The sequence below is a fragment of the Recurvomyces mirabilis genome (genome assembly GCF_035927965.1).
Source record: "Recurvomyces mirabilis strain CCFEE 5264 chromosome Unknown scaffold_16, whole genome shotgun sequence".
NCBI classification, from domain to species: Eukaryota; Fungi; Ascomycota; class Dothideomycetes; order Mycosphaerellales; family Teratosphaeriaceae; genus Recurvomyces; species Recurvomyces mirabilis.
In genome coordinates this window covers 562522-590146 of record NW_027041950.1, presented here as the reverse complement: position 1 = coordinate 590146, position 27625 = coordinate 562522, and the positions used below count along the sequence as shown (strand labels likewise).

Below are 27625 nucleotides of genomic sequence, written 5' to 3'. Positions count from 1 at the left end.
GAGGAAGGAAACTTGTTTTCAAAAGACTGCAGACTCACGAAATGTCTCCAGAGCTTGACTAAGTTATCGAGTGTAATGGTTAGTACCTAAGAGTGTGGCCAACGTTGAAGCTGTGTTTGCTCCGGCATGAAGCATCAACTCAATATGCCAAGGAGCTCTCGATCCGAACGATGGTTGTAGCCAACTATTGTCACAGAATGCATGCTTGCGTCCTCAGATTCGCCGTGATCGTCACGTACCCACCGATCGAGGCGAGAGTAAACGGAATGCAGGTGACCTCATGCTGGTGTTTGAGACTGGAACAGAGACTCTCTGATGATACGTAGCCCGCATCCTGCCGGCTCGGTACAGCTCGTGTTGCTGACGCACCTCGCCTCCGATCGAAAGCAGAGAGTCTTGGTTGACTGGCGCGTGGTAGACAGGCGCATGTGTACGCCTTCAAACCTCAGATTTAATCAATCAACTTGATACCGTCTGTCATGTTTAGTCGACCGCTGTCCAGACCCAATCACTTCGTTCGATACTCCCGTTCACGTTTGGCGAGGACGCCGTTAGACGGGTATGTGCGGGAGGTCCACAGTGGGCCAGACTTCGTGGCCCATCATCTTTATGCCATTCATCCGCAGCGTAGGCAACGATCCGGTCGGTAATGCATCCGTTGTCAAAGTATCGACAGTCGTGATGACAGGACCTGGTGAAAATTGAAGAACACTTGGTCAATCAGCCCCGGACCACCCAATCTGGTTAGTGCCTAAATGCCAAGAGATATCTGTTTGTAAATACATACAACTTCACCACGAGATCGTGCCCGGCTACCCGATCCACAGGACAGGTCAAATCAATGAGCACTAGCGAGGTACGGTGCCGATCATGCACATTGTAGCACGATGCGCACCGTGTGTACCGATGCTGCTTCCAACCATAACAGCGAGCCTACCATCGTGTTAGGACGGACTACGCCTGCTCGCTTCGCCATGCCCGGCTATCTGGATCTCTCGCACGCTGAGATGACGCGACAAGTACACTTCCGAAGCGCGATGCGGGTCTGAAACAGAGCTGATAGTGCGAGGTGACATTGATCAGATACCTTCGTTTGTAGGCGCAGCTGGTTTCACACGTACCATGTGGCGTCTGGCATATCAGTCATCCCGCCGTTTCTGATGGGTCTGAGGTCGAAGCCTGTTGATGGAATATTTATACGGTCTCTACAGTCATCTATCCGTAGTCTGCATTACACGTCTTCTAGTCTCCTTGGCTTCCAACCTCCTGGCTCACGATAGGTCTGAGAAACAAGATGCCTCTGATCATGCCTCCGCCAGGCCCAAGAGTGAATCAACGCGAACGAGCAACAGCCACTTGCGGCATCTTGTTTCTCCTCCAACACCATACGGACGAACTCCAGACCCGCGATGGCCAGCATAGAGCACTGGTCAAGCTGATCAATCGACACACGTTTCCACGCTTGAAAAACGAAGAAATATACAACATTGTGAAGCTCCGGATAGTGGGAGCTGAGCTTGCGGCAGAGCTTTCCATCGACAACACACAATTTGAAGATCCATTCGACATGCTTTGTCATCAAGGTATTGCTGCTGTACCGGATCACTTGCTGGAGTACTACGAATATGATTCCAACACCTTCACCGAAGCTGAACTACCGCCGTTCGATCCCTCAACAACTACTGAAACAGAAATTGGCTCAAATCGAGAGAGTGGCGGCAACAAGAGATCCTACGTCCAGCGTGCCACTTGGATCGTATTGCAGGATATCGACGAAGTGAAACACCTCTCAACTGATGCCGACTACAAGTATCGTTCAAGCAAGCATGTCATTGGGTCACTGAGACACCTCACCCTTCAATACGAGCTGCAAGAATGCCCCGCAGCGGATGGCAAGTCACACAAGTTCGATCCCATCAAGCTGATGAGGGCCGTAGCGCAAGTCACTCAACGAGTACTACGGGAGACAAGAATCGAAGGCCATATTCGCGTCAAGAAGATGTCTCGCCGACTGAACACTGTGTGGAGCAGAGGCACGGCGCGTCTCGGGGACAAGTACTTGAGCCAGCTGCGAAGCAGTGCACAGCACCGTGGAAGCGTTGATGGAAAGCGTTGATGGTACTTCAGCTTATGGTGTAGCTTCTGGCAGAACCATGTCTCGATATGCGGACGTCATCAAAGCCATGAAGAGACGCAATCAAGATTTGACAGCCGTTGAAACTGCTCCCTTCCAGCGGCGGAGCATGACCAAAGCCGCGATCGTCCAAAGTATCAAGGAGTCCAGAGAGAAGCACGATGACTCAGACAATGACATCGAGGTATACATCGAGCCTCCTCCATCAAGCAGTGCTGTTTCCGGCACCGCCACGGGGGCCGCCGAAGCTGAAATGTCCTTCGATACCGAATCCTTAAACTGTCGCTCCCGCAACCGTACGAGCAGCGAACTACCCAGGTCGCCGACGGTAGACTACGCCACCTTTATGGATGAGGTCGATATGCTGCGGCAGTCTAACGAACCACCAACATGTGGCCCGTCCCGCGCTACACGTCGTGGATGTCGCACTCGATCCAGTCTTCTGATCGATATTCGCGACGACACTCCAGCTCCAACTCCGTACCCAAAACCCCAGCGTATCGAAATTGATCTTCGTACGATCACGAAAAACATGCAACAGCTCAGTCTGCTCACCAGCAAGTTGGTCGAGAGCCTCTTCGGGACGTTGCAACTCGATCCGAGCTTGCCTGGGTTTGTCGAGTGGAATGCAGACACACATCTTGAGACGCTGTACAGACGTTGCCTGGGCGCTCCCTGGAAGGGGACGGTCGACGCCCTCAAGCAGGATCGTCTTGGTCTTGCGACAGACATTCTGTCATGCCTTGTGAGCGCCTGGATCTACGACGAAGTCTTTGTGGATGACGAACCGTGGCAAGATTTTCTGCAGTCGAGCTTGGGGCTTGCTAAAAGACTCAGCAATGCAATGGAGACAAACGGCGGTCAGTGATCATTACTGCTTGTACCACTCTTCCACCCTGCTAATTTGCTCAACAGGCCTTGCAAATCTTTTCGAAAAATACGTCGTGCCACACGTCACTCGGCAGAACCATGCCATCGACTTTGTTGGCAAACTTCAGGAAGAGTCAGTAGGTGACATGCTGCGCGGTTCGACGTTCAAGCGAGCCGCCGATACTCATGCCCGTGAAACCACCCGTCGGCTCACTTCGATCATCGATCCACACATGCGCCGGCTCAACGATGTTGCGAAATTGACGAGCGAAGGTGTTCGCGAGCATGGCTGGCAAACACAATGGCAGTCAGGCATAGAAGCCATCATCACGCAGGCCATCAAGCTCAAAACCAAGCTCTGCTACGCTACGTTCTCGAACTACCAACACCGTTTCGTCTGGCCGGAGCACAAGTCAGCGCTTGACACCGTCACGATGCAAGCTTGATGGGATCAGCCAGACGGTGAGATGGTCCTGACTTACGTCCCTGGACTGGAGGCATACTTCCCAGACGGCACGGTGAGCAATGTCTACCGCGCGCAAGTCATTGCTCGGCCAGGGCCCAAAGATGGAGATGAGATCCAGGTTATGGAGTAGAATGGTCAGCTTCCACCCGCATGACTCTTCGACTTTTGCTGACACAATGCCAGGCTTCCACTTGCGTGTTTTCCCAGTAATTTGTAAGTTTACCTTCCAGTAGTGATGAGATTGAGTGAACTTTCAATGTGTCGAGAATCCTCCGAGACACCAGCAAGCGAGGTATGTAACAACATAGCTGTGGCCGTGAAATGCGTTCTAACAGGAGTGACTCACAGTCATCATCACAGTGAGATGTTGTCGCTATCATCCCAAACCTCACCATGTCCTGCATGGATGCCTTAGCTTGGCATGCATAAATGCCTAAATCCTTCCTGTCTCCGCTCATGCGGCCGCTGCTCTGTCATCCAGCCTTAACACCATCTCATACAAGCTTGTGAACGAGATCGCCACCGTGCACGCTGACCACGCTCGCAGCATAACACTGCGTCTGCCAAGCTGCATATCTTCAACATCTCGGACTTTGGTCATACTGTCACGCGTCCTGTAGCATTGACGGACTTGGCTCGCACCACGTGACTTTGAACCTCCGTGGATGGCTTGTGAGGTATAAGTATGGGCACGCCGTCGATTTCTCACTCTCTGATCTCAACTCGACTTGTTCATCTCTCACCGCGAACACTTTGCGGGTCTTCCACAAGCACTACCCCTTGAATCACAGACCGCAATGTCTCGCTACGCCGAAGCACACATCAGCTGCAATGGACATGGTGATGCTCGTCCAACCGCCCTGCAGATCGTCGGAGATGAGAATCTTGTTGGCAAGCTGTCAGATAAGGTCTTCATTGTGACTGGCGTCTCGTCTGGAATCGGCATCGAGAACATGCGAGCGCTATACGCGACGGGAGGACATGTAATCGGGATCGTGAGGAAGTGAGTGGAGAAGCGAATGCTCGAAGCAGATTTTGACTGACTATCGACAGTCTTGAGAAAGGGCAGAAGGCAGTCGATGATGTAAAGGCCAAGACTCAAGGTGGGAAGATCACACTCATTGAGATGGATCTGGAGAGCCTGGCCAGTGTCAAAGCTGGAGCGGAAGAAATCCTCAAGCAGACTGACAACATCAACATCCTGATCAACAATGCTGGGTAGGTTTGACAGAAAGTACTCCTCACTCTCCGACGCTAACATCCTACCAGCGTCATGGCCACACCCCAAGGCAAAACCAACAACGGCTTCGAAACGCAATTCGGTACCTGCCACGTAGCACACTTCTATCTCTTCCAACTCCTCAAAGACACACTACTCAAATCAAGCACTCCAGACTTCCCATCCCGTGTAGTCTGCGTATCCTCCATCGGCCACCGCTGCGGTGAAGTCCGTTTCGACGACTACAATTTCGAGCAACCTGGCTCCTACGATCCCTGGGTTTCTTACGGTCAAGCCAAAACAGCGAACATCTACATGGCCAACGAGATCGAGCGTCGATATGGTGCTCGTGGTCTTCACGCCACTAGCTTGCACCCTGGCGGCATCGCCACGGGCCTAACAAAGCATCTCGACCCAGCGCAAGCAGCCGAATGGGCAACGCCAGAGATCGCTAGATATATGAAGTCGCCTGAGCAAGGAGCTGCAACGAGTGTCTATGCCGCTTTGAGTGGAGAGTGGAAGGATAAGGGTGGAAGGTATTTGAGTAACTGTGTTGAGCAGGAGGCGTGGAAGCCTCGCGATCTGAGTCAGCCGATTAGTGTTGATCATGATGGGTACCAGACGTGGGCGTACAATGAGACCAAGGAGAAAAGGTTGTGGCGGGATTCACTCAAGATGGTCGGGTTGGACAACGATGATTAGTGAAGTTAGCATGAAAGGTAGGAAATGTCAGTTCCTGCTTTTCTGTAGAAGAGCTCAAATGTTTGCGTCAGCAATAATTTCACTCATTTTGCGTGAAGCGCTTGGATTATGCTATGCTGATAGATTGATCTTGTCTTCCGCTCTCTCGGCGCCACATCCTTAGGAAAGCTGTAAGAACACTACCTCCCAGATCGAGTTCTCACGACCCATCCCTCCTCTTCACCACGCCATCGCCCATCGTCGATGACCTCCCTCCTCATTCTCCAGACGTAACAAGCAAACAAGTCTCTATCAAAACAAGAACTACCATCATTTGCCCAACGACCGAAGCCATGGCAAATCCCTCCAGATCGTCAGAAGAACAAAGTGCCGTAGTAAGACCAGCTCCAACTGACAGGTCTAGTAATCGCTTGGAGCACCCCTTCAGCACAGTTCTGTACTTGGTCTGACAAAGCATGAGTGCTAGTGTTCAGTCCAGCTTTTTGTTGCGTTGGGCGAAGAAGAAGAAGGTGGTGAGGATGTACAGGTGAGTGCTATAGTCGATGTCAATACTATAGTGGTCGAGGACGCCGATTGCGAGAAGAGGCATTGTTTATGTTCGTGTTGTCCTAGAGATGCAACCCGTGTAGTGTCCTCGTTGTACCTGTAACAGGTCCAGCAATCGAAGCTTTTTGACGAATGATCAAGTTTCCAGGCTCGGTCACTGTTGTGTGGCGATTGGTAGACGATGCCTGGGAGATGGTGAACAGACAAACGAGTCTCATCCACGACGCCGGTGCAAGGAGACTGCGACGTGAATGCTGGCATACCGCTCGCTATACGCCCTATGCAAACAAAAAAGACAGCACTATACACATCGTACCGCATCAGAGCACGCACTCGCACACACCACCTCGCTAATCGCACAAATCACATCCCGTCCCGGAGCGCACCACACTATACCATATCCCTCTTCACAAACTCATCATACAACGTCTTGCCCAACCTTGCCGGACTCCTCTCAACAGCCACACCCGCCGCCTCAAGCGCCGAGATCTTACTATCCGCCCCGCCCTTGCCACCAGACACGATCGCACCAGCATGGCCCATTCTTCGGCCTGGAGGAGCAGAGATACCCGCGATGAAGCTCACAACAGGCATGTTGTTCACGTTCTCTGCCTTCAGAAAGTCTGCAGCATCCTCCTCCGCACTACCACCAATTTCACCAATCATAATGATTCCCTCGGTTTCCGGGTCGGCAAGGAAGACACGCAAGCAATCGATAAAGTTCGTTCCGGAGAAGGGGTCACCACCGATGCCGACGACAAGGGATTGTCCGAGCCCGACTTGCGTGGTTTGGTTGACAGCTTCATAGGTCAAAGTACCAGAGCGGGAGACGATTCCAACGCGGCCGCGTTTGTGGATGAAGCCTGGCATGATGCCTATTTTGCATTGGCCCTGCGATGGAACATATTAGCTTCATGCCTCAGTGAAAGTAGAGTATCGCATTGGCTAGTGCTGCGCTGCTTATCAGAGTCCTTGTTTGGAGTAATCAAGCCCGTCATGTGACGGGTCATACTCTTCCTATCATGTAATTGTTAAAGTATCATCATTGTAGCAGCCATCTCACGTCATAGAAGGAAAGATGAGACTCACCGGCGCGATGATACCAGGACAATTCGGCCCAACCAATCGTGTCTTATCCTGCGTCTTCAGCATATCCGTAATCCGCACCATATCATGCTGCGGGATACCCTCCGTAATACACACCACCAACGGCATCTCCGCCTCGATCGCCTCCTCTATCCCCTTCGCCGCTACAGGCGGAGGTACGAAGATCGCACTAGCATCGGCATTGGTAGCTTTTCGAGCTTCTGATACGCTGGCGAAGACGGGTTTCCCGAGGTGTTCTTGGCCGGCTTTCTTGGGATTGGTGCCGCCGACGACATTCGTGCCGTATTCGATTGCTTGTTGGGCGTGGAAGGTACCTTGTCTGCCGGTGAAGCCTTGGAAGATTACGCGGGTGTCTTTTGTTAGGCGGAGGTTCGAGTTTGTGGAAGCATAGCCGGTGGGTTGAGCGACGGAGGCATAGGCGGAGCGGGTGAGGCCAGGGGTGGAGCGGAGGGCGCGGGTGAGTGGTTGTCGGACAGACTGCATGGTGAATTGCTGGAGCTCAGGCGAGCTTCAGGTGGGTGGGAGAGAGAGTGTGTGTTGTGATGTGGTCGTGGTCGTGGAACTGTCGGGGGAGCTTTTGCTTTCGCGAACACAAACCGGGAGAGCTTCACCAAATAGAGTTCCGCGTCGGTCCGTTTATCGCAGGACGCTAACCAGATACATAAATCTTGACACGTGAAGACGACTTCATCTCTCAAACATTAGACGATGAAGCAGAGAGTCACCTACTTCCCTCCTCCCGGCAGCGATGTGCCGCCAAGTTCAGTCAATGTCACGAGTGGCAATGTTGACTTCCCGTTGGGAATACTACCGGCCGTCGAGAAGAGGATCACAGTGGGATTAAGCGAGCTGCCTGTGGAAGTAGGTACGGCATTGCCATTGGATGTAGAATGTCTAGCTGTCGACTAACACTAATCAGCTTCGTGATCTACTGGATGATATACACGAGCTCCATATCCGCTATGTCTCTCGCTCGAACTATGCAGCCTTGACGCCACTGGTAGCTCGTCTACCGCCCGGAATCCATGTCTTCTTTACGCCAAGACGATCAGACACAAAGTACGGAATACGAAGTTACACCAACACTCACGACTGACACATATGCTAGCGCCGACATCTGCTCTCTGCTGAAAAGGCTCTTCTCACCGGACTTGAAGTGCAACACTGTCTCTGACTCCTTCAGTACCCCAGCAATACTCTCAGAACGCTTCTCCTCATCTTCCAGTTTCCAATACTACCACCGTCTACCCAAGCTCCTCCACTTCCAAACATTTCTAGCACGCACATTCTGTCCCGGACAATTCCGAGGCGACTGTCCGAATGAAGCGGCGAGTCTGAGTTATGCTAGCTACATCGATATCGATTTCGATGTCATCAGCCATGCTGTCACTACTACTGCGTTCTGGAGGGCTGGGATTGCTTCTCCTGCTGCAAGGACGCCGGCAAGGAAGTGGACAGAGAATGATAGCTTGGAGGTTGGTGTGCTGATGCCGGAGAAGGCTGATGAGGATGAGCCTGAGTCGATCAAGATGGGTGGGTTCTTGGCTGTTGTTGGGGAGGATGAGGGAGCTAGTCCGTTTATCTCGTTCATGATCGTGGTTGTCTCAAATTTGCTAATCGCTTACAGGCTCAACACTCTTCTCCTTTCCATCTCGCCATCACTCGCTACCACCATCCAGCTCAATGGCTTTCAAGGTCGACTTTCAACAACCCACTGGTCTGCACCCGAAGCTCGATATCGTCCTGCCACGGCAGCATCTCAACCCACCAAAGGACTCCTGCGCACTACACACCTACCTGACCTTACCATCCGCACTGTTCATCGACCGCTACCAGCTCTCAGACCCCGCCACTCTCGCCGAGCACAATCTCAAGACCTTGCACGGCTTAAGTGGCGAAGACGACCTTGAAGCACCGGATTGGGTCGTCCAACGCTGGGGTAGTGCAGCTTTGATCGAACTCGCGGCACCACAGGACAACGACAGGAGTACGCTAACCTCAAGAAAAGAGGTAGAGTGGAATGCTAAGATCCCACTACACCTCCGCTACCTCCAAGCCGAAGCCAACGCCACGAATGCTGGGTACACAGATCTCGAGATACCCTGGCCAATACTCTTCTGGGCTTGCGAGGCAGAAGAAGGATTGAAGATGGCTGTAAATCCCTTCGATCACGTGAATCTGGGGTATGATGGACTTTTTGGACCCAAGACTATGTTCTATCATGTTCCGCCGTCGACTGAGGTGGTGGCGCCGAACTTCTTGGAGGAGAGGATCACAGTGCCTGTTTTGCAGCCGCAGTGGGGCGAGTGGGTGCAGGTGGGTACGCTTGTGGCTGTTTTGGTGGGGTTTGCTTGGGTTTGTCGGGGGTTGGTCGAGGGTGTCGGGAGTGATGGTAGTAGTGGCAGGGGGATGAAAGCGGAGAAGAAGAAAGAGTAATCGAGAGCAAGAGGTCCTGTTCGAGGTACGCATACATGTTGTCCTCAATCGATCTGACTGCCCATCTCATCTTAGTCTCCACATGACATATCCAAGTACTATCGCAATGCTTCCACCGACTGTACCACCAATTTGAGCACCTGTCGCAAGATCATGCGACACAATGGCGGTGATGACTGCCACTGCAGCAGATCCTAGCAATGCGAGCACTATTGGGAGTAGCATGAGTGCTGGTACTGTCTCGTTGCCGACGAAGAGCACCTTGCGGACTTGGCCATGATAGTGAACCAGGAATTCGGGATTCTGGATGAAAAAGTCTTGTTCGTCTGCTAGGGATTGTGGATTTACCAGGGCGCGGGTCAGCATGTCGTTGCGGCCTATATTGCGGAATTGCGTTTCATGCGGATAATCGATTGTCGAGCCACAGATTGGAATCTATGGCTGAGTCAGCCCTGTACTCCCCACGGCAGCCATGACGTTGGACGATTGACAGGCGCGAGAGCTCCGACACAGACGCAAGCTCTTGAGCAAGACAGCATAAGCTTGACTCTGTGTCTCCACCCAGTGCTCCGTCGTCCCCACCATTCCTGCAGAGCCCGGATCTTGTCCACGGCATCGCCAGGCAGCGTAAGGATGTCAATGTATCCCTGGTCGCCGACCTGGTACCCAATCCAGATATCGTTGGTCGAAGGGTTCCGCATTGCGAGCTGAACAATACTAACATCTCGCACGACACAATGGATTCTGGGGCAATAGACGACATGATAACTTGAATCTCCAGATCTTTGCGGATGGCCACGAAGTGACTTTCTGAGGCTGGAAAGTCAACCACAAGTGGCTACAAAATGATCTTCAACGCGGAAGCGAAAAGAATGAGCATCTTTTGCTGTAACAACTTGTTGACCTGGATCTAGATGCGAAGGTGCCTCAGGCCTGATTAAACTATCTCCCTATTGGCAGTAACAATTGTGGCTGCATGCTGTGCCGTCCCGACTCTGCCGAACAACTTGTTAACACTTTGGCAGCCTAATCTTCAGCACACATGTTGCTCTCGCTCATTCGTGCTGTCTCCTGTATGCCGCAACGAACCTGCTCTGCAGCAGCATTCTAGATTTCTTCAGATTACTTGTCGATTTATGGCGCCACTGCATCGTCTTGCTTACAGTCGTCCGGCATGTCACGCCAGGAGAACAACAGACGTCAATGAGGTGCACTCATAATCATATCATCGCCACTAGAGCCCGACTATCCGAAAGTCAGTATCATCCACGACATTGCACAACTGCTGCTGACGACTATGTCGGCCGATCCGCAAGAAATTCATAGCGCGGGCCCTGATCGGAATGCCTCCCATCGCAGCCAAAAAAGCCAGCGCCCTCTATTTCCACTCTTCCTTGGGCCACGAGCGCACTCCTTCGCCGAATCTCGGGATCTGCGGCATCGTCTCGGTACCAGCGAGGACTTTCGTATTCAAGATGATGTAGGTCCTGATTCCCAGGGCCACGATAGCGGGTGCTGGTCCCCGTCACAGGACTATGCACAGGGATACCAACCATCCCAGCCTTTGGCACCAACACCATACGAACAGGCAGATTTCGGACACCGATATGTGGCCCAGCTTGAATCCGCCTATGTTCGCTCCCGTCCAAGCTCGCCGGTAAGGAAGTCCGAGACTATAGCAGAATATCGTGAAGCTATGCCACAAAGCTCCCGGTATTTTGGTTCATCGGGTTATTGCGAGGCTCATGGGCCAATACAGCAGCACTACAACATTCCAGGGCATTCCTTGCGCACTGGTCAGAGCATGTCAGGTATACCGGCCTCATCGTCCACGATCTGGGCGTCGAAAGAGTGGCCAAGACAAGCACGAGATTTGAAGGCTTCATTATACCAGGACCAGTCGCACTCTCTAGAACATAACCTCAGTTCTCGCAAAGGTACTCCAATTCATCGTATGCTCCCGCATGGGCAAGACGATGCTGGTACTTCTCCGAGTAGTCCTGGATATCATGACACAGACTCAGCATATCACTCAGCGCAGACATCGTGGGCGATAGAGGTTACACGAGAGCAAGATTACCAATGCGGCGTGGCCAGCTCGGCCAGCGCGTGCGGAAATCCGGTCGGCGACACGGACAAATCTGCCCTTCTTAGGCCGAGCAGCCGGCCAAGCTCAGCCAGACAGGTACTCCAGGTGAGCCCAGGACACGTAGAACTTTCAGATCTCGACCCGCGCTATATTCAGGCTGCATTATCACAAATACGGAGCTATACAGCTCCAGCAGCGTCAGACGCTCCGCCACTGACTGCTGCTACCTTTGACGACCATGAGCAGCACGCTTTTGATGCACTGGAACAAACAGATAAAGATGCGGCATTGGAAGAAGCTATGCTACATCCAGACATACCTCCAAGCGAGCACTCGGACGTCGCAGTCTTGTCGTCAGAGATCTACGGGTCTTCTCAGAGGCCAAGTACAAGCAGAGATGGTAGTAATGATAGCTTGGCTTTACCAGTGACTTCGAGGCTTGAAAACGTGCTTGCACATCTTCAAGAGCTCCTTCATTGCCAAGAAGGCAACGGTCCTATCTGTAGGAGCCCAAGAACTGAACAATTGACAGACGACCAAGCTTCTAGTCAGGGAACTCCTGTTACACCAACATCGTTGCAAAACGATATCATTCAGGGAATCCCAATTGTCCGTAAAACAGCCCCTGGAGCTACAAACGATCGAGCTAGTCAAGATACATCTAGCCAAGCTCCTAGCGGCGTTAGTGAAGGAAGTTTACGAGCCGGGGGTCGCAAGCATGGGCGTGAGAATGGAGAGTCTGATGCCGAAAGGGAATACAACCGAGCACGCCGCCCACGACATGGCCGGGTAAGATTTGGTATTGGAGATGATGATGATGAAGGCAACGCCGAGCAAATGCCTTGCATCATCGATGAATGTGCTGGAAGGAACGAACATGTTGCTGAGCTTCTGTAAGTTTGACAGAGAGCAGATTCCTAATCTCGCAGCATGGTTAACGATAGCACAGGAGACAGCTTGAACATCGCCACTCGATCTTTGTATGTATGCGATGCTGGCAAAGAGTTGACGACGATCAGATGTTACAGATACATAAGACAACAGGCGAGGGCTGTAAACCTCACTGTGTCTCTGCCACTTGCGGAGGCCAAGCTGTCTCGTCACAGCAACGCTCAGCCTCCACCCTAGACCAGGTCGACTGGAGGCATGAAAGGCTTGTGTCTTGTCCGTCTGATCGGAGCGTGTCTCGTTGTGATCGATGGCGTTATTTGCATCTACTCATACATCCAGATAGAGATATACCGCGCTTTAGTAAGGACTTCAGTCTATCATTGTCGCTCTGCAGAAACGTTTCCTTTTGCTGACCACCCTCAGAAACCGACGAAGGGCGACCACATCCGCATGGCTCTGCTAATTCCAGACGTACTCGCCCTTGTAGGAAACAGCGTACCAACCTCAATGACGTTGTCAAAGAGCTGGAAATAGCTCGTAGAGGGGCCCAGGATTTGCAGGATTCTATCGTTCGCCGGGACACTATCATAGCAGCACTTATAAGTACGCCAAGATTCGAGATTAAGCCATGGCTGGTGAGCATGATTCGACAGGATGCGCCTGGTGCGCTGACCCTTGCTGGACCCTTGAATGATGCATCGGAATCTCAGGAGACTGATGAGCGAGGTCTCGCGACCCCAGAAGACAGCGCAAAAGTAGGCGAGCAAGGTCCAATTGATGCTGAGAACATCCCACGAAGTCTGCAGGCTGAAAGCAACGGACTGAGGCCAGCATACTTGCTTGGTGAAGACATCGGGGCTATGCAGATGACACCACCAAGTGTCACGCAGCAGAGCACATTGCCAAATGAGGCTTTCTTACAACCAGACTTTACTGATCCATATTGGGACCCCTTCTCAAATCATCCGTGGTGTTCAGTCACACAATTTCAATTTCCGGACATGCGATTCGAAGACTCATTGGCGCAGCCGAAATCGTCCAAGAATTGAAAGAATGCTGAAATGGAGAGGTCTTGGACCTCGCAACAACCACAGGACGCAGAGAGTAATTAACTCGACCATTTCGAGTATTGATGGTAGTTATGGTTAGAACCTACAGTCCACGAGATTCCCATTGTACCGAACTGTCGTCCACGCAGAGCTGCGTACAAGTGCATGCAACGCAAGCCTTGCTACCATCTTCCTTTCGAGTCTTTCCTCCTGACCCAGATGGAAGCAGTAGTTCGATGTGTTCACGTGAATTCGCGACGCGTCCGGTGAGCACAAAGGCTCTACACTTATACACTTCCCATCGCCTCGCGTCTGCTTGGGCCTGTTCCCTCGATGCAAGTGCCAGCTCTGCGTAGTGTGTGCATGGAGAGATACCCTATGTTGCAGCCACCCAAATTCAACCTCAAGTTCCTTGACGCTCGGGCCGACACAGGCGGGCAGCACTTGATTTGACAACAGCATCATTGCCGACTGCGCACTCCTGCATCATGCCCTAGAGCAAGACACCATCGTTCTCAGCCTAGGATCATATGCAGACATGATGCCGCCAAGGCAACGAACTCAAGCTCTGACAGCTCTCGCCACCGCAACAACCATTGCCGGCCTGGCGGGGACACTATACTATCTTGACATCCCATCAATACTCCGCCAACGAGTGAAAAGCCGCAAAGTTGAGCCACGATGCTATGATCTGAACTCGCCACCCTCGTTGGCAGACCTCAAAATTTTGACACAAGAGTCTACGGTGAAGGAAACATATCCTCGAGCGACCAGAATTGAAACGAACATACCGATCTATGACTGCTCACAGTTCGATCTGGAAGACAAAGACTTCGTGAACAGGCTACAAGATGAATGGTACCACATCCTCCTCTCCGGCCCAGGCGTCTACATCCTCCAGAACTTCTACCCGGACACCACACTCATCGACAACACCAACGCCGCCTACGCCGCCATCGCCACCCGCGAGAAAGCAGAAAGCGGAACAAAAGGCGACCACTTTTCCGCCGCCCAAACCAACACTCGGATCTGGAACAGCTTGTCAAAACACTGCCTCCAAGATCCCACTTCCTTCATAAAGTACCACAGTAACCCGCACTTTCGTCTGGTGTGCGAATCCTGGCTCGGTCCAGCCTATCGGATAACAAGCCAGGTGAATATCGTCAAGCCTGGCGGCCAAGCACAGACGGTACATCGGGATTACCATCTCGGATTCCAGACGCCTCAAGGTAGTGTGAAATGGCCGAAACGTATGCACGTAGCTAGTCAATTCTTGACTTTACAAGGAGCGGTAGCGCATACGGATATGCCAATCGAGAGTGGACCGACGAGATTTCTGCCGTTCAGCCAGATGTTTGAGGAGGGGTATCTGGCTTATCGACTTCCGGAGTTCCAGAAGGATTTCCAGGCGGATCATGTCAGTTTGCCGCTGAAGAAAGGTGATGCTGTGTTCTTTAATCCCGCTCTGTTTCATGCAGCGGGAGAGAATACCACGAAGGATTTCGAGAGGAGTGCGAATCTGATCCAAGTCAGTTCGGCTTTTGGGAAGACCATGGAGGGTCTTGATAGCATACCGATGGTGGAGGCGTGCTGGGATTTGCTGGTGGAGAAGTACAAAGCTGAAGGATGCAGTCAAGAGGTGGATGCATTGATTAGAGCTATTGGCGAAGGCTACTCGTTTCCAACTAATCTGGATAGTCGGCCGCCTGCTCCTGGTGGTATGGCGCCGGAGAGTGAGCAAGATTTGCTGTCACGAGGGCTGGACGAGGGTTGGTCGAGAGATGAGGTTGTTCGTGCGTTGCGAGATATGCGGAGAGATAGTGTGGCGTAGTCAAACTCCAGCGCGATGATGCCGATAGTATCGAGGTAATACGCCACCCGAACTAGCCATACTTCTACGAGCTGGCCCGTAAACAAGATGGGGATCTTTGACCAGCTTCCTCTGGTCTCATTTCTTGAACAGATCAAGAAGCGCATTCTTCTGCTGCGGCGGTGGCGCGGGCTGAGGCTGAGCGATAGCCGGACTGCTGGTCTTGCGGAAGAAGTCTGTGTCGGTTGTCGCTGTGAACATTGCTGGTATGAAGGCAGGCGGAGGTACATCATTCACCATGCTCGGCTGAACTTGTAGTGTAGGCTGCTGCACTTCTTGTGCCGACTTGCTGCCAAACAATTGCAGTAAATCCAACTTCTGCTCGCTCTGCTGCGCCACAGCTTCTTCCTCCTGCGTCTGCTCCTCCGCTTGCGCAGTCCCATCCAAGCCGTAGTCCTGCTCCTCCACATGTCCATCATCAACGTCAGCCGTTCCCTCACGTGAGATCTGCGCCTGCAAAGCGCAAGCCTGGATCGTCTTGGCCATCACCTCCTTCGTACTAGGCACCGTCTCTCCATCCGAAAAGATCCAGATACCATAAATCTGCGGCTCGCCTCCAGAGTTAAGAGCCTGGAGTATTACATACTCGTCCGTGACCTGAATGTCATCGGCACTGACTAGCTCCGTAATGAAATTATCCAGGCTTTTGCGGTTCAGGATGATGGCATTATACCTCCCACCACTGAGCTGACAAGCGAAGAGTGTGCTTTCTATGCCGCACTTCTCCCATTGCTGGCTCTCGGCGCTGAAGATGTAGAGTACAGCGAACGGAGCTATGGCGAGGATGCGCTCGATATCCGGACTGTAGCGGTGGAGGACTGTGAGGTTGAGCTCTACATCACTTCGTGGTGGTGGTGGTGGGAGATTGGGTGGGTAGTCGGTGATGGCGTCTGTGTCATCAAAGTCCGACTGCACTGGTTGTGGTGCTGGCTGGGCATTACGCGTGCCTCCTCTTCGTTTCGGCGGCATGGTTGATCTTACGACTATGATGAAGCTGAGCTCAGCTCCAGTTGCTTCACGTTCAAGCTTCCAAACCAAGCTTCAGCCTCATGGCGTCAAGGTACATGCGCGCTGCAGATCCCCCGCGCTTGCCGTCCCGCTTGGTGGCGGCGATGATGATTGTCAACGCAGGAGACAGAAAGGCAATGGACGAGCCCCTGCACAGCCCACGTGCCGGGCAATTTGTGTGCCGTGTGCCTGGTGACATCCCACACTACTAGGGGTACTTGCTCATGAACCCGCCGCTATGCTGGTTCATATCCACCATTCACCTCACTCACCCAAAGCTTAGCGTCGACCAGTCATGGCAGGCACGCGACCACGTCCGGCCAGCACTTCGACTGCTAGTAGTCTGATGCAAGACGTCCCTGGAGCTTTCCCTGCTCGTAACAGTTCAGATGAGAATGCTCAGTCTGATTTCATCAGCTTGTCGCAGGCTATACACGCGAGACGGGCTGAGTATGTCAGGCCGAAGCACGTGAGAATCAAGGTCGGCAGCTGGAATGTGGCCGCATACAAGGGGGCAGAGAAGGACATCGGCGGATGGTTCGTGCAGGGCAAAGGCGTGACAGAGGCATCAGCTGGGTTGAAAGTCACGGATCAGGTGCAGTCGCATGGGAGTGGCATGCCATCACAGACAGGCCTAGACGAGCGAGAAGACGTCGCAGCACAGGAAGCACGATATGCCAAGAAGAAGGAGACCATACCCAAGGACGACCCTGGCTCACTACCTGGCGACGGCGACATCGGGCTCTACGTACTTAGTCTTCAAGAAGTCGTCGACATCAATTCCTTCACCGAAGCTCTACGCCCCTACACCGATCCACATGTTGCCAATAAATGGAAAGACGCTATGGCCGCAGCGCTGCCGGGAGACTACATCCTGGTCGCCGAACAACAACTCATCGGCATGCTGCTCCTAGTCTATGCCAGTGCGGACATCGCGAAAGATGTTCGGTCTGTATCGACCACCAGCGTCGGCACAGGCATAGCAGGATACATGGGCAATAAAGGTGCCGTGACTGCGAGAATAGTCCTGGGAGACACCACGAGGATGGTCTTCGTCAACAGTCATCTTTCTGCAGGGGCAGACAAAGCAAGCTTGGAGAGAAGGAACTGGGATGCTAGTCAAGTCATCGCACGAACACGATTCGAGCCCATCGTGGACCCATCTGGTGCAAAGCAAAGTGAAGGCGAGCAGATTGGCGATGAGGATATCGCTTTCTGGTGCGGTGATCTGAACTATCGACTCGAAGGCATTCCTGCTGATGATGTCCGACGATTACTCATGCTTCATACCCGCAACGAGTACGATCTCTCACAGCGTTCTGCTCGCAAAGTCGAGAAAGAGTTGCAGTCTGCCACGGAGTCGGTCAGGAGGCGAGTTGAAGATCGACTAAGCGTCCACTCAACAGGCTCGTCTGCACCATCTTCCCCTGCGCGCTCTACACACGAGATCAGAAGTAGTACGGACTCACGTGCGAGTACTGACACCACTCCGCCGACTACCATCATGGATGACATTGCCGCAAGCGACGACCCGACCTCCTTACAGACGACCTTATTATCCTTACTGCCTCACGACGAGCTACAGCAGCAGATGAAACTTCGCACAGCTTTCCACGATGGCTGGCGAGAAGGTCCGATCAAGTTCTTGCCAACCTACAAGTACGATGCAGGCAGTGTCGGTGTGTTCGATTCGAGCGAGAAGAAGAGGGCGCCAAGTTGGTGTGATCGTATCTTATACAGAACCAGACGAGACCGCCTGGCGTACGAAAGCAAGATTAAAGAGGAAGCGGATGCCAAGCGTAAAGACGAGGAGATGCGTGCGAGCGGTCTTGATAATGCTGGTAATGATGAGGAGATATTATACGACCTTTACGACCCTGAGACGGATGGCGCTGCGGAGGAATACAACGAGTATGATGAGTATGATGATGCTAATGAGAACGTTGTGGTTACGAAAGAAGGTTTCGAGGATGAGATCGAGCTGGAGTACTATATTGCTCATCAGAGAGTGCTTTCGAGTGACCATAAGCCGCTGGATGCTGTTTTCAAGCTGAAGTACGACTGTGTGATACCAGACTTGAAAGCAAAGGTGAGCAGAATATGTAAGAAGTGAGCTTGCCATAATTTCCAACTGATTAGGTGTTGTAGGTCCACGACGAAGTAGCAAAAGAGCTCGACAAAGCTGAGAACGAGAGCCGACCAGCTGTTACAGTAGTCGTCGATCGCCACCGCGACAGCGCAACCGAGGAATCCGACGCCGATCCCGCAACGTTCAGCGGTGTCTATTTTGGCGATGTGCGATATGCTCATGCAAGACATCGTACCCTCACCATCGCCAACACCGGCCGAGTATCCGCCACCTTTTCCTTTATGGAGCGACCACATGCCGCCAATAGTAATTCTGGACTCGCACCCAAATGGATCAATTTGACTTTGAACGACCAATATTCTGCAAGCTCGAGTTCGGCCAGCCAAAGCATTACTCTAGAGCCTGGAGAGACAGCGGGTGTGGAGTTGGAGGTCCGGATTTTCGACATGCATACTATGCATGACTTGAACGAAGGTCTGCAGGAATTAGACGATATCCTCGTCCTTCGGGTCGAAGGCGGCCGAGACCATTTCATCCCCGTCAGAGGCAAATGGCTGGAGAACACGCTAGGAAGGAGCATCAACCGTCTTGTCAAGATCCCAGAGGGTGGAATAAGGAAATTGCAGGGACAGAAACCGGGTGGGAAGTCGAGGCATTCGAGACTTTCGACCTCGAGTTCGGGATCGGCAAGCGAACGGCCAGTGAGTCCCTCTATGGAGCAAGTCTCGAGCGCGCCGCGAGAGCTTTGGAAGCTGACGGCTGCTGTAGAAGACTTGAGTGCGAGGGTGGTTGCGGAGTGGGAGATGACGCATCCGTCTGACGGTACAGATGCTGGGGAGAGTGTAGCTCCATGGCGAAGACATCCCGGTTGGCCATTTGATGAGCGTTGTTGGGTTGAGAGAGGTACAACACAATCGCAAGATGCTCTGGGTGATGCGCTGAATGCGCTGGACTGCGACGAGCCGCTCGAGGCTAGCATACCGGCTGCAATGCCAAAGATACAACGGCTCTACCTCCTCGCTGATCTGCTTTTGATTTTCTTGAAGGAGATGCCAGACGGTACCATCACATCCGAACAATGGGACGAGATCGACGCCCTACTCACAGCAATCGAGAAGAACAAGACCAAACCCAGTCTCGAGGAGCAGAAGACCGCAGTACAAGAGATCCTAGCAAAACAGCCAAGCCATAACATCTCCTTCATCTTCATCACATCAATGCTCGAACGCATCATGCAGGAGACCGCGAGCACGAAGAAACATGACGAGGTGCCGTCGAGTCCTGGCAAGAAGGCCGGGACCTTGAGACGGCTGGCGGGATTGGGCAAGTTGCCTGCTGTTGCTCCTAGTGAAAATGAGGGAAGTGCTCATGCGTTTGCGCAGCTCTTTGCTAGTGCGGCCATCAGATCGAAGGTTGTTGGCGGGGAAAAGGTGAGGGTAGTGCAGGAGAGGAGGAAGGTGGAGGTCATGACCTTGTTTCTTAAGAAAGCCGAGCCAGGCTAGGGAAAGAAATACCACCCATGGTAGCTCAAGAACTGCTTTGCGATGCACGATCATCATATCCTCATTCATGTGCTGAATCGTGTGTCTACCATGACTCAGCTCATAATTGCCGTCCTAGCCGTACCCCATAGGCTATCGACCGGCTAAAGCGGGATGAAATAGATTAATTCCTCCGATCTCCGTATGTCATCGACGTAGATCTCGTCTGAACGTCATGTAGATGCAAAGCCGATCGCAAGAGCCGTAGATGTGGACACGCGAGAGTGGTGCGTGGAGACGTGCGGAGAAACAAAAAGGTAGTGTTAGTGGAGGAGATGTATCTTGTCCGTGTAGACAAGCTTCCCATCTTGCATATCGCCAAGTCTCGGGAGTGCTTGTGTCTTTTTCACTTTCATACTCTGTCGTTGTTATTTCTGTTCTTCGATACTACCTTGCCTGCCAACGACAAGCATAGCAACACCCTCATCATGGCAGGGAAATCACCAACCTTTCTAGGTCTCAAAGGCCAACCATTAGTCTACGCTGTGGTCGCCTGCTCGAGTTTTGGCTTCTTGCTATGTATGATGAATCCCGAGTCTCGCCACCGCCGTCTCCACTGACATCCTCTCCAGTTGGCTATGATCTAGGCTTCATGGGAGGCTTGACAACAGCTCCAGTCTTTTTGGACCAATTCGGGAACCCCAACGCCTCACTTCTCGGCTTTCTGGTATCAAGCTACGAAGTCGGCGCTATGATCGGAGCCCTCTTCGTCTTCACTCTAGGTGACCGCTTCGGACGCAGGCCAATCAACATCGCCGGCGCCATCATCGTTGCTATCGGAGCAGCGATCCAGACGTCAAGTTTTGGCATTGCCCAATTCTTGGTTGGGAGACTCGTTGCTGGATTCGGACTAGGAATGATGACGACCGTGATCCCTGTCTGGCTAGCTGAATGTTCCATGCCACGAAACCGAGGCCGGATGATGGCTATGCAACTCTCGAACCTCATCATGGGCCTGATCATAGCCAACTGGGTCGACTATGGCATGAGCTTCTATGCTGGGTCGATCCAATGGCGGTTTAGTGCTGCACTGCAGATTGCTTTCTGCCTGATTGTCTGCTGTTTTATGCCTTGGCTGCCGGAGTCTCCTAGATATCTGGCAAATGTGGGCAGGATTGCCGAGGCCACAATAAGCCTCGCTGCCTTGAGAGGCGATCATCCGGACAACGAGGCGATTGCTACTGAGATGAAGGAGATCCGTTACGCGATCGAGATTGAGGCTGAAGAGCAAGGATCGTGGTCGGATGTTTTCAAAGATGGTGGTGTTTCTGGATTTACGAGGGTGTCGATTGCCTTTTCTGCCAACTTCTTCCAGCAGCTCAGTGGTGTGAACGTCATGTCGAGTCTTGGGCCCTACATATTCCAGGGTGAGTGTGAAGAAAGAGAGCGTGAGATATCCTTGACTCAGATGAGCTGACTTTCGCGAGTAGAGTCAATTGGCATGAGCAGATACGATGCACTATTGGTCTCTGGTGGTCTCCAGGTGTAAGTTGTGTTCACCTCGTGGCGTGATCAAGCTAATGTAAAGCAGCTTCTACTTCTTGAGCTCCCTCATCCCATGGATCGTCGTGGATAAAGCTGGGAGACGGCGACTATTCATGATCGGCTCACTTGGCATGGGAATCTGCATGATGCTTTCAGCCATCTTCGTTGGAATCGGTACGAAAGGTCTAGGCTACGCAGCTGCCGTCGTACTCTACCTCTTCCAGACATTCTTCACCCTTGGCTGGCAATCGAACATGTGGATCTACCCGTCAGAACTTCTGCCTCTCAAGCTACGTATACGTGGTGGAGCTCTTGCAGTAGTCTCCCAATGGCTATGGACCTTTCTTGTGGTCGAGATCACGCCTCCAATGATAACGAATATCGGCTATAAGTCATATATTGTGTTTGCCGTCATCAACTTCGTGACGGTACCGGTCGTCTACTTCTTCTATCCAGAGACTGCGCGACTACCGCTGGAAGCCGTTGATCTATTATTCGCGGACAGAAACGGCCAGCGACCGAGTATCTTCCAGGTGGTCAGGGATAGCAAAGATCCTGTCTTCATGGCAGAAGTGAATGCTACTCTCGAAGAAAGAGCGAGATCGAGTGCGGAGCATGCTGAGATGAAGAAGCCAGTGGTCAAGGGCGTCGAGGATGTGGCTAAGGTTTAATCAGACCTGTGTATAGTCTTCGAGTCGCCAACTTGTAGCATTGTCGTCGACCACGAGCTTGTGCGTACGGAAGTCGATGTGTTCGTAGAGGTCTTTCGACGCCATTCGAGCCCTGCGATGCCATGGACCACTACCGCCGGCAATGGCGTCCTCTTGGCATCGCCAGATGCCTAGCAAACGATCAGCTTCATCCATGAGTCGTTACTGCATGGCAAACGTACAAGTCGCCAGGTTTCGCATCTCAGAGTCACAGCTGCCGAACCAGTACTTCAACAATCCACCGCTCTCACAAGCCTCTCTATGTGATTGCTGGTCCAACCCTGACACCAAGTCGACATCTGCATTTCGCTTCCGTACTGACCGAAACGTCACGACGTAGAACTCTCGCTTCTGCCACTTCACGCCACTTATCTGACATAATGCTCGAAGGCGAGTGAACACAGTAGGCCAATTGAATGCTTCCGGCCATGGCGTTGTGGCGTAGTCTTCTCTCACAGGCTCCAGTGATGTGAGTGAAATCGCAAAGAGGCGGCTGTGAGCATCCAGATTCCGCAGGGTTAGGTGGTTGGTGAGGTCGTCGTACGGGGAACTCTTGACGTGAGTAGCCTCGAGGTCGAAGCTTTTCAGGCCGGAATGTCGAGATTGAACGCTACCACTGTTGGCAGAGAGCGAGAGCTTCTCGTGACGAATGGCCTGTAAAGTACCCATATCTGCAGAGGATCGCAGATTGGTGCTGCTCTTCAGCGGAAGTATCGAGGTAGCTTGCTTATCAGGTAGTTTACGACTTCTCGGAAAGAGAGGGCAGCGCTACTGGGGCAGCTTATCTGGAAATGACTGCGGAAAGTCATGTTGACGTGCTGGCTTGTGATGGTTGCAACATAGCAGCGGTATGGCGACAGGTTGCACCATAGTGGGACAAAGCTGAACTTTAGACTTCACTCATCTTTCTGGAAGTGCGATGCTTGCAATTGCTCTGCGCTTTCACTTGCCAGGACTGACGTCTGCGTATTCTCGTAGCGTGACATAGTGCACAAATCTTGGCTGCTGTCGTCGCCGATAAATTGATAATGCACCCGTGGCGACGAGTGATGATGCCTATCAGGGGCCCTCAGTGGAAGAAGATCACGTATGCCGGGCGTACTATGTCAAATCATGATGGGCGGCCTTACTGTGCCTGAAGAGTTGAAGATAGTGTTTTATTACGATGCAGGTACTTCGCTTGTATGAGGCATGTAAATGCCACGCTAGTAATGCTGCTAAGCTCGATGCGGACATATTTTTCGCGGATTTCTAGACGGCGTCTCTTCAGCATCTACCTAATCCGTCCTCATCGTTCAATATCCTGATCATGACACGCTTCCGCCCTTGCATAGACCTCCATGCTGGCGCTGTGAAGCAGATCGTTGGTGGTACTCTGACTACTGACGATGCTGGATTGAAAACGAACTTCACATCAGAGCATCCAGCAGCATACTACGCTAGTCTGTATCGAAAGCATGAGCTTGAGGGCGGCCATGTCATTATGCTCGGCCCCGGAAACGACACTGCGGCCCGTGAAGCTCTTTTAGCTTGGCCAGACGGGCTTCAGGTAGGTGGTGGTATCAAAGACAGCAATGCTGCAGACTGGATCAATGCTGGTGCCGAAAGGGTGGGGATCACCAGGAAGTCTAATGTGTTGTTTGGAGTCGTAGCTGATCTGGCGCAGTAGGTCATCATCACATCTTTTCTGTTCCCTTCTGGAGCCTTCAGCTTAAAACGTCTTCAATCTGTGCTCAAGACATTGGGTGGCGACAAGAACAAGCTTGTTATAGACTTGAGTTGCCGACGAGTAGGAGACGGCTGGAGAGTAGCCATGGACAGATGGCAGACGATCACGAACTTCGAAATTAACCAAGGTATGCTCTCCAGACTCCATGGAAGATGTGGCTAATGGTGTGTACAGAGAACATCGCCATGCTTGAGCCATACTGCAGCGAGTTTCTGATCCATGCTGCTGATGCCGAGGGCTTGCAAGCAGGGATTGACGAGAAACTGGTATCCCACCTAGCGAGCATATGCACGATACCGGTGACATATGCTGGAGGAGGCCGCAACATCGAAGACTTGGAGCTGGTAAAGCGCTTGAGCCAGGGTAAGGTGGACCTGACGATCGGCAGCGCTCTCGACATTTTCGGTGGGCAAGGCGTGACCTTCCATGAGTGCTGCGAATGGAATATGCGGCAAAATTGAATGCCCACAATCTGCTTGCACCGCGCTTTGCAGTAGGCTGGTACCTGGGCGAGGTCGAATAGGGAGCAGACCCACAGGAATTAGATTTGATTAGCGTTGATCGCTTCACCATGTACGAAGTCCCTGCAGCTTTCTGTCACTTCTTCAACAGCTCCGACAGACAAACATTGCTTTCAAATACTCAGATCACGAACATCTGCACCTCGCTATCTCGACAAGAAGAACAGCATGCAACACACCAAACTGCGACAAAATTAGATATTTCATCAAACCAGCGAACGAGGCACAAGATGGGCTACGATTACGCCGTCGCACAGCAGGTCTTAAATGAACAGGAGAAGAATCGCATCCTTGCAATCTACCTCAACAACGACATCACTGCTCTCAACAGCACCGTGGACTGGAAGGCTGCCGCAGAAGCCTTTGGCAGTGCCAGCGTCGAGAGCTTCAAGAAGATGCTAAACAACTCACTCAAGAAGTTGCAGGACAAGGGCGGCGAAGGTGGCGCTGCGCCGAGCCCGGTTAAGTCAGCTGGTGGTCGGAAGCATAAGGCTACTGGATAAGGCAGTGCTGAAGATAACCCGAAGAAGCGTGGCGGTGGGAGGAAGAAGAAGGTTGCTGAGAAGGTTGACGAGAAGGTTGAGCTGGTATGAGCTTTGCCCAGATGATTCAGTCATGAGATTGAGATTGACTATATCCATAGAAGAAGACAACGAGAACATCGCGGCTGGTGTCAAGGCAGAGGATGAGGATTGCTCGTAGTCGTGATCGAACTTATCCACTTCCGTACGCTGGCTAAGCTGGATGTATTCGGCTTGGCAATGAGGTAGAGATCATGTGAAAGTGCAGGCAGTGAGCGGCCCAGAGTTCATTCGACAGAATATGCATATGACTTACTTTTAGGCAGCTCTTTATCGAGCTACGAACAAGTCTTTCATCCTTTCAAGCTTCCACGTTCGCTGCCTCTCTCTCATCAAATCTTACCGAGGACACAAAAGTCATTCAAAACCACCTTCCAAGCAATATCTGCCCTTGAGACCACAAAGATGCCGTACGATTATCCCGCCGCGAAGACTGTGCTCTCGGAAACTGAGAAAGACCGTATCCTCGCACTCTACCTGAGCAGCAACACCACCGCTGTGAACGCAGTCGTAAGTGCTGCTGACAATCTGTAACACGAAACCCACTGACAAGATGCAGTTCGACTGGGAGAAGGCAACCACAGCATTCGGATCTGCCAGTGTGGCCAGCATGAAGATTTCTCTCAACAACTCACTCAAGAAGCTCACAAAGCTAGGCGACGGAGAGGAAGTGGTCCCGAGCTCAGTCAAAACCCCGGGCGGACGCAAGCGTAAAATCAAAGAAAGTGAAGGGAATGCTGCAGAGAGCACCCCGTCCAAGCATGGAGGAGGCAAGAAGAAGAATGTCAAGGCGGAGGTGGCAGGTGAGCGCTTCATCATTAGATTTCCCTCCTTCTTCCACTATCTACGGACCTCTTCTCCAGGAGATGTGCACGAGGAGGACGCAATCGGGGCCTTCAAAGGCGAATTTGATTGAGGATATAAAGGGGAGTCATAAGATGCAAAGGCTAGGAAGCGCATACGTGTTTCTGGCAAACCAAACTCTCTGATCTGGAGTATTGCTGGCAGTACGTATGCTCTTGCCGAAGCACTTGATAGACGTGCATCAACGTAGGAACAGTCTCTGCCATCTATCGGCGTTCCTTGCTCACAATGATGTTGAAAGCGCGATCTTGCAAAAGGAAGCACGAAGACCCAGGTTCGGTGAAGCGTGAGTCAGGCGAGGCAGGCAATGGTGGTGATTGTGTTACATCCAGAAAGCTACCGAACCTGAAGCATCAATAGTCCATGCGTGTTGCCAGTTGCCCGCTGATACTATGTAATCCTCGTTGCTCATGCCCCTTGACTTCGATGCTCAAGTAAATTCGCCATCACCACCCTTCTCTGTGCTCTCCACAGCTTCAGCTTCTTCAACGACCTCGTCCTTGACTGGTAGCCCGTCATGGTCCGGCTTCGTGGTCTTAGGCTTGCGCCCACGCTTCTTTGGGTTCGGAGCGCCGTTTTCAGCGTCATCGCCGTCCGTAGTCGCACCCTTGCGCTTCTTAGGAGTAGGATTGTCTCCAGTGGTGTTGATCTTCTTCCGCTTGATTTGACCCCATCGAGTCTTGGCAATGCTTGCATCCTTGTAGCCCATTTCCGCGGCAACGGCATCGTAGTCGGTCTGCAGGATGTGAGTACTGTGTCTGCAGCATACTAGGGTAAGGAACTTACAGGGATGTCGCCTTGAAGGTGCTTGATCATGCACATAAGAAGCTTGGTCTCGCCATCCGTGAAGCCCTTGACGCTGGTATCCTCGGAAGCCATGCTGATGGTGTGTTAGAAGTTGATTTCTGGGAGGGTGTGCTGTGGTAGTGATGATGTAAAGGTTGTTGTGAACAGCAAGTGCTAAACGTGCGTTGTATCTTTGAAGCCCAGCTCAGTGTGTGAAGTGATGTTATCACGATAGTGAAGTGATAGAACCAGGTATCACAGCTCAATTAGGCAGTTCACCTTGCCACTCCCTGAGCCTCGTGACAGTATCTGAAGCTGAACGCATTCTTTACTTCTTTCCACACTTGTTCATTCCACCTCGACTGTTCAAGCAACCCCACAGGATTGTCTCCACTACAACGAACAAAGTAGCATACCTCAAAGACACCATGTCATACACCAACGAGCATTTCTTGTTCTGCGTCCTGGACCACACGGTCAGCGGTAAAGTGTGTACATCCGCCATCCCGAAGTCTGCACTATGCTAACACTCGCTAGACTGACTGGAAGGCCGTAGGCGATGTCTTCGGGATCAAGGTCGGCGCAGCGTAAGTACCAATAGAGTGTAGTAGTGCCCAAGCGCCTCGACTGATACATAATATAGCTCCATGCGCTTCTGGCGCTTGAAGACCAAGTTCGGCGACTACGCTTCTGCAGCTGCAGCCTCTCCTGCCAAGGCTTCTGGTCAGCAGACTCCAAGGAAAGAGATTAAGTCTCCCAGTACCAAGTTCACCCCTTCCAAGAAGCGCAAGACGCAAGATGATGTTGACGACGAGGAGATGGCCGCTTCTCATTCCAGGGTGAAGGAGGTCAAGGCTGAGGCGGCGGCCAAGGAGGAGTCAGAGGATGATGGATGGGCTTAAGGATGCCATGTCTATTACCAGGCAGATCCT

General features: G+C 52.2%; 16 protein-coding genes across 16 annotated transcripts; 12 read left to right on the top strand and 4 right to left on the bottom strand.

Annotated features, from left to right (window-relative positions):
* Window positions 1-1294: 1294 nt before the first annotated feature.
* LTS14_006505 (uncharacterized protein) lies at window positions 1295-2116 on the top strand (the record flags this gene model as incomplete). Its single annotated transcript, XM_064839201.1, has 1 exon — window positions 1295-2116. One exon carries the CDS (start codon window positions 1295-1297, stop codon window positions 2114-2116), a length of 822 nt encoding a protein of 273 aa, XP_064693449.1.
* Window positions 2117-2153: 37 nt separating this feature from the next.
* On the top strand, window positions 2154-3450 carry LTS14_006504 (uncharacterized protein; the record flags this gene model as incomplete). Its single annotated transcript, XM_064839200.1, has 2 exons — window positions 2154-2994; window positions 3050-3450. 2 exons carry the CDS (start codon window positions 2154-2156, stop codon window positions 3448-3450), a joined length of 1242 nt encoding a protein of 413 aa, XP_064693448.1.
* An 817-nt stretch (window positions 3451-4267) lies between these two features.
* LTS14_006503 (uncharacterized protein) lies at window positions 4268-5391 on the top strand (the record flags this gene model as incomplete). Its single annotated transcript, XM_064839199.1, has 3 exons — window positions 4268-4473; window positions 4524-4688; window positions 4740-5391. The coding sequence occupies 3 exons, from the start codon at window positions 4268-4270 to the stop codon at window positions 5389-5391; spliced, it is 1023 nt and encodes a 340-aa protein (XP_064693447.1).
* Window positions 5392-6327: 936 nt separating this feature from the next.
* Window positions 6328-7527, bottom strand: LSC1 (ligase of succinyl-coa; the record flags this gene model as incomplete). Its single annotated transcript, XM_064839198.1, has 2 exons — window positions 6328-6828; window positions 7027-7527. 2 exons carry the CDS (start codon window positions 7525-7527, stop codon window positions 6328-6330), a joined length of 1002 nt encoding a protein of 333 aa, XP_064693446.1.
* A 225-nt stretch (window positions 7528-7752) lies between these two features.
* Window positions 7753-9480, top strand: PBN1 (protease B nonderepressible form; the record flags this gene model as incomplete). Its single annotated transcript, XM_064839197.1, has 3 exons — window positions 7753-7909; window positions 8323-8616; window positions 8672-9480. The coding sequence occupies 3 exons, from the start codon at window positions 7753-7755 to the stop codon at window positions 9478-9480; spliced, it is 1260 nt and encodes a 419-aa protein (XP_064693445.1).
* A 3621-nt stretch (window positions 9481-13101) lies between these two features.
* Window positions 13102-13509, top strand: LTS14_006500 (uncharacterized protein; the record flags this gene model as incomplete). The annotated part of the gene is made up of 1 exon (XM_064839196.1): window positions 13102-13509. The coding sequence occupies one exon, from the start codon at window positions 13102-13104 to the stop codon at window positions 13507-13509; it is 408 nt and encodes a 135-aa protein (XP_064693444.1).
* A 541-nt stretch (window positions 13510-14050) lies between these two features.
* Window positions 14051-15340, top strand: LTS14_006499 (uncharacterized protein; the record flags this gene model as incomplete). The annotated part of the gene is made up of 1 exon (XM_064839195.1): window positions 14051-15340. The coding sequence occupies one exon, from the start codon at window positions 14051-14053 to the stop codon at window positions 15338-15340; it is 1290 nt and encodes a 429-aa protein (XP_064693443.1).
* Window positions 15341-15457: 117 nt separating this feature from the next.
* On the bottom strand, window positions 15458-16348 carry LTS14_006498 (uncharacterized protein; the record flags this gene model as incomplete). Its single annotated transcript, XM_064839194.1, has 1 exon — window positions 15458-16348. One exon carries the CDS (start codon window positions 16346-16348, stop codon window positions 15458-15460), a length of 891 nt encoding a protein of 296 aa, XP_064693442.1.
* A 334-nt stretch (window positions 16349-16682) lies between these two features.
* LTS14_006497 (uncharacterized protein) lies at window positions 16683-19978 on the top strand (the record flags this gene model as incomplete). Its single annotated transcript, XM_064839193.1, has 2 exons — window positions 16683-18476; window positions 18536-19978. 2 exons carry the CDS (start codon window positions 16683-16685, stop codon window positions 19976-19978), a joined length of 3237 nt encoding a protein of 1078 aa, XP_064693441.1.
* Window positions 19979-20445: 467 nt separating this feature from the next.
* LTS14_006496 (uncharacterized protein) lies at window positions 20446-22173 on the top strand (the record flags this gene model as incomplete). The annotated part of the gene is made up of 4 exons (XM_064839192.1): window positions 20446-20536; window positions 20590-21384; window positions 21448-21502; window positions 21549-22173. 4 exons carry the CDS (start codon window positions 20446-20448, stop codon window positions 22171-22173), a joined length of 1566 nt encoding a protein of 521 aa, XP_064693440.1.
* LTS14_006495 (uncharacterized protein) lies at window positions 22174-22881 on the bottom strand (the record flags this gene model as incomplete). Its single annotated transcript, XM_064839191.1, has 2 exons — window positions 22174-22343; window positions 22395-22881. 2 exons carry the CDS (start codon window positions 22879-22881, stop codon window positions 22174-22176), a joined length of 657 nt encoding a protein of 218 aa, XP_064693439.1.
* A 640-nt stretch (window positions 22882-23521) lies between these two features.
* On the top strand, window positions 23522-24402 carry HIS6 (Enzyme that catalyzes the fourth step in the histidine pathway; the record flags this gene model as incomplete). The annotated part of the gene is made up of 3 exons (XM_064839190.1): window positions 23522-23821; window positions 23882-24068; window positions 24116-24402. The coding sequence occupies 3 exons, from the start codon at window positions 23522-23524 to the stop codon at window positions 24400-24402; spliced, it is 774 nt and encodes a 257-aa protein (XP_064693438.1).
* A 290-nt stretch (window positions 24403-24692) lies between these two features.
* On the top strand, window positions 24693-24965 carry LTS14_006493 (uncharacterized protein; the record flags this gene model as incomplete). Its single annotated transcript, XM_064839189.1, has 1 exon — window positions 24693-24965. The coding sequence occupies one exon, from the start codon at window positions 24693-24695 to the stop codon at window positions 24963-24965; it is 273 nt and encodes a 90-aa protein (XP_064693437.1).
* A 483-nt stretch (window positions 24966-25448) lies between these two features.
* LTS14_006492 (uncharacterized protein) lies at window positions 25449-25959 on the top strand (the record flags this gene model as incomplete). The annotated part of the gene is made up of 2 exons (XM_064839188.1): window positions 25449-25553; window positions 25603-25959. The coding sequence occupies 2 exons, from the start codon at window positions 25449-25451 to the stop codon at window positions 25957-25959; spliced, it is 462 nt and encodes a 153-aa protein (XP_064693436.1).
* A 378-nt stretch (window positions 25960-26337) lies between these two features.
* On the bottom strand, window positions 26338-26786 carry LTS14_006491 (uncharacterized protein; the record flags this gene model as incomplete). Its single annotated transcript, XM_064839187.1, has 2 exons — window positions 26338-26643; window positions 26694-26786. The coding sequence occupies 2 exons, from the start codon at window positions 26784-26786 to the stop codon at window positions 26338-26340; spliced, it is 399 nt and encodes a 132-aa protein (XP_064693435.1).
* Window positions 26787-27121: 335 nt separating this feature from the next.
* LTS14_006490 (uncharacterized protein) lies at window positions 27122-27595 on the top strand (the record flags this gene model as incomplete). The annotated part of the gene is made up of 3 exons (XM_064839186.1): window positions 27122-27181; window positions 27231-27280; window positions 27337-27595. The coding sequence occupies 3 exons, from the start codon at window positions 27122-27124 to the stop codon at window positions 27593-27595; spliced, it is 369 nt and encodes a 122-aa protein (XP_064693434.1).
* Window positions 27596-27625: the final 30 nt, after the last annotated feature.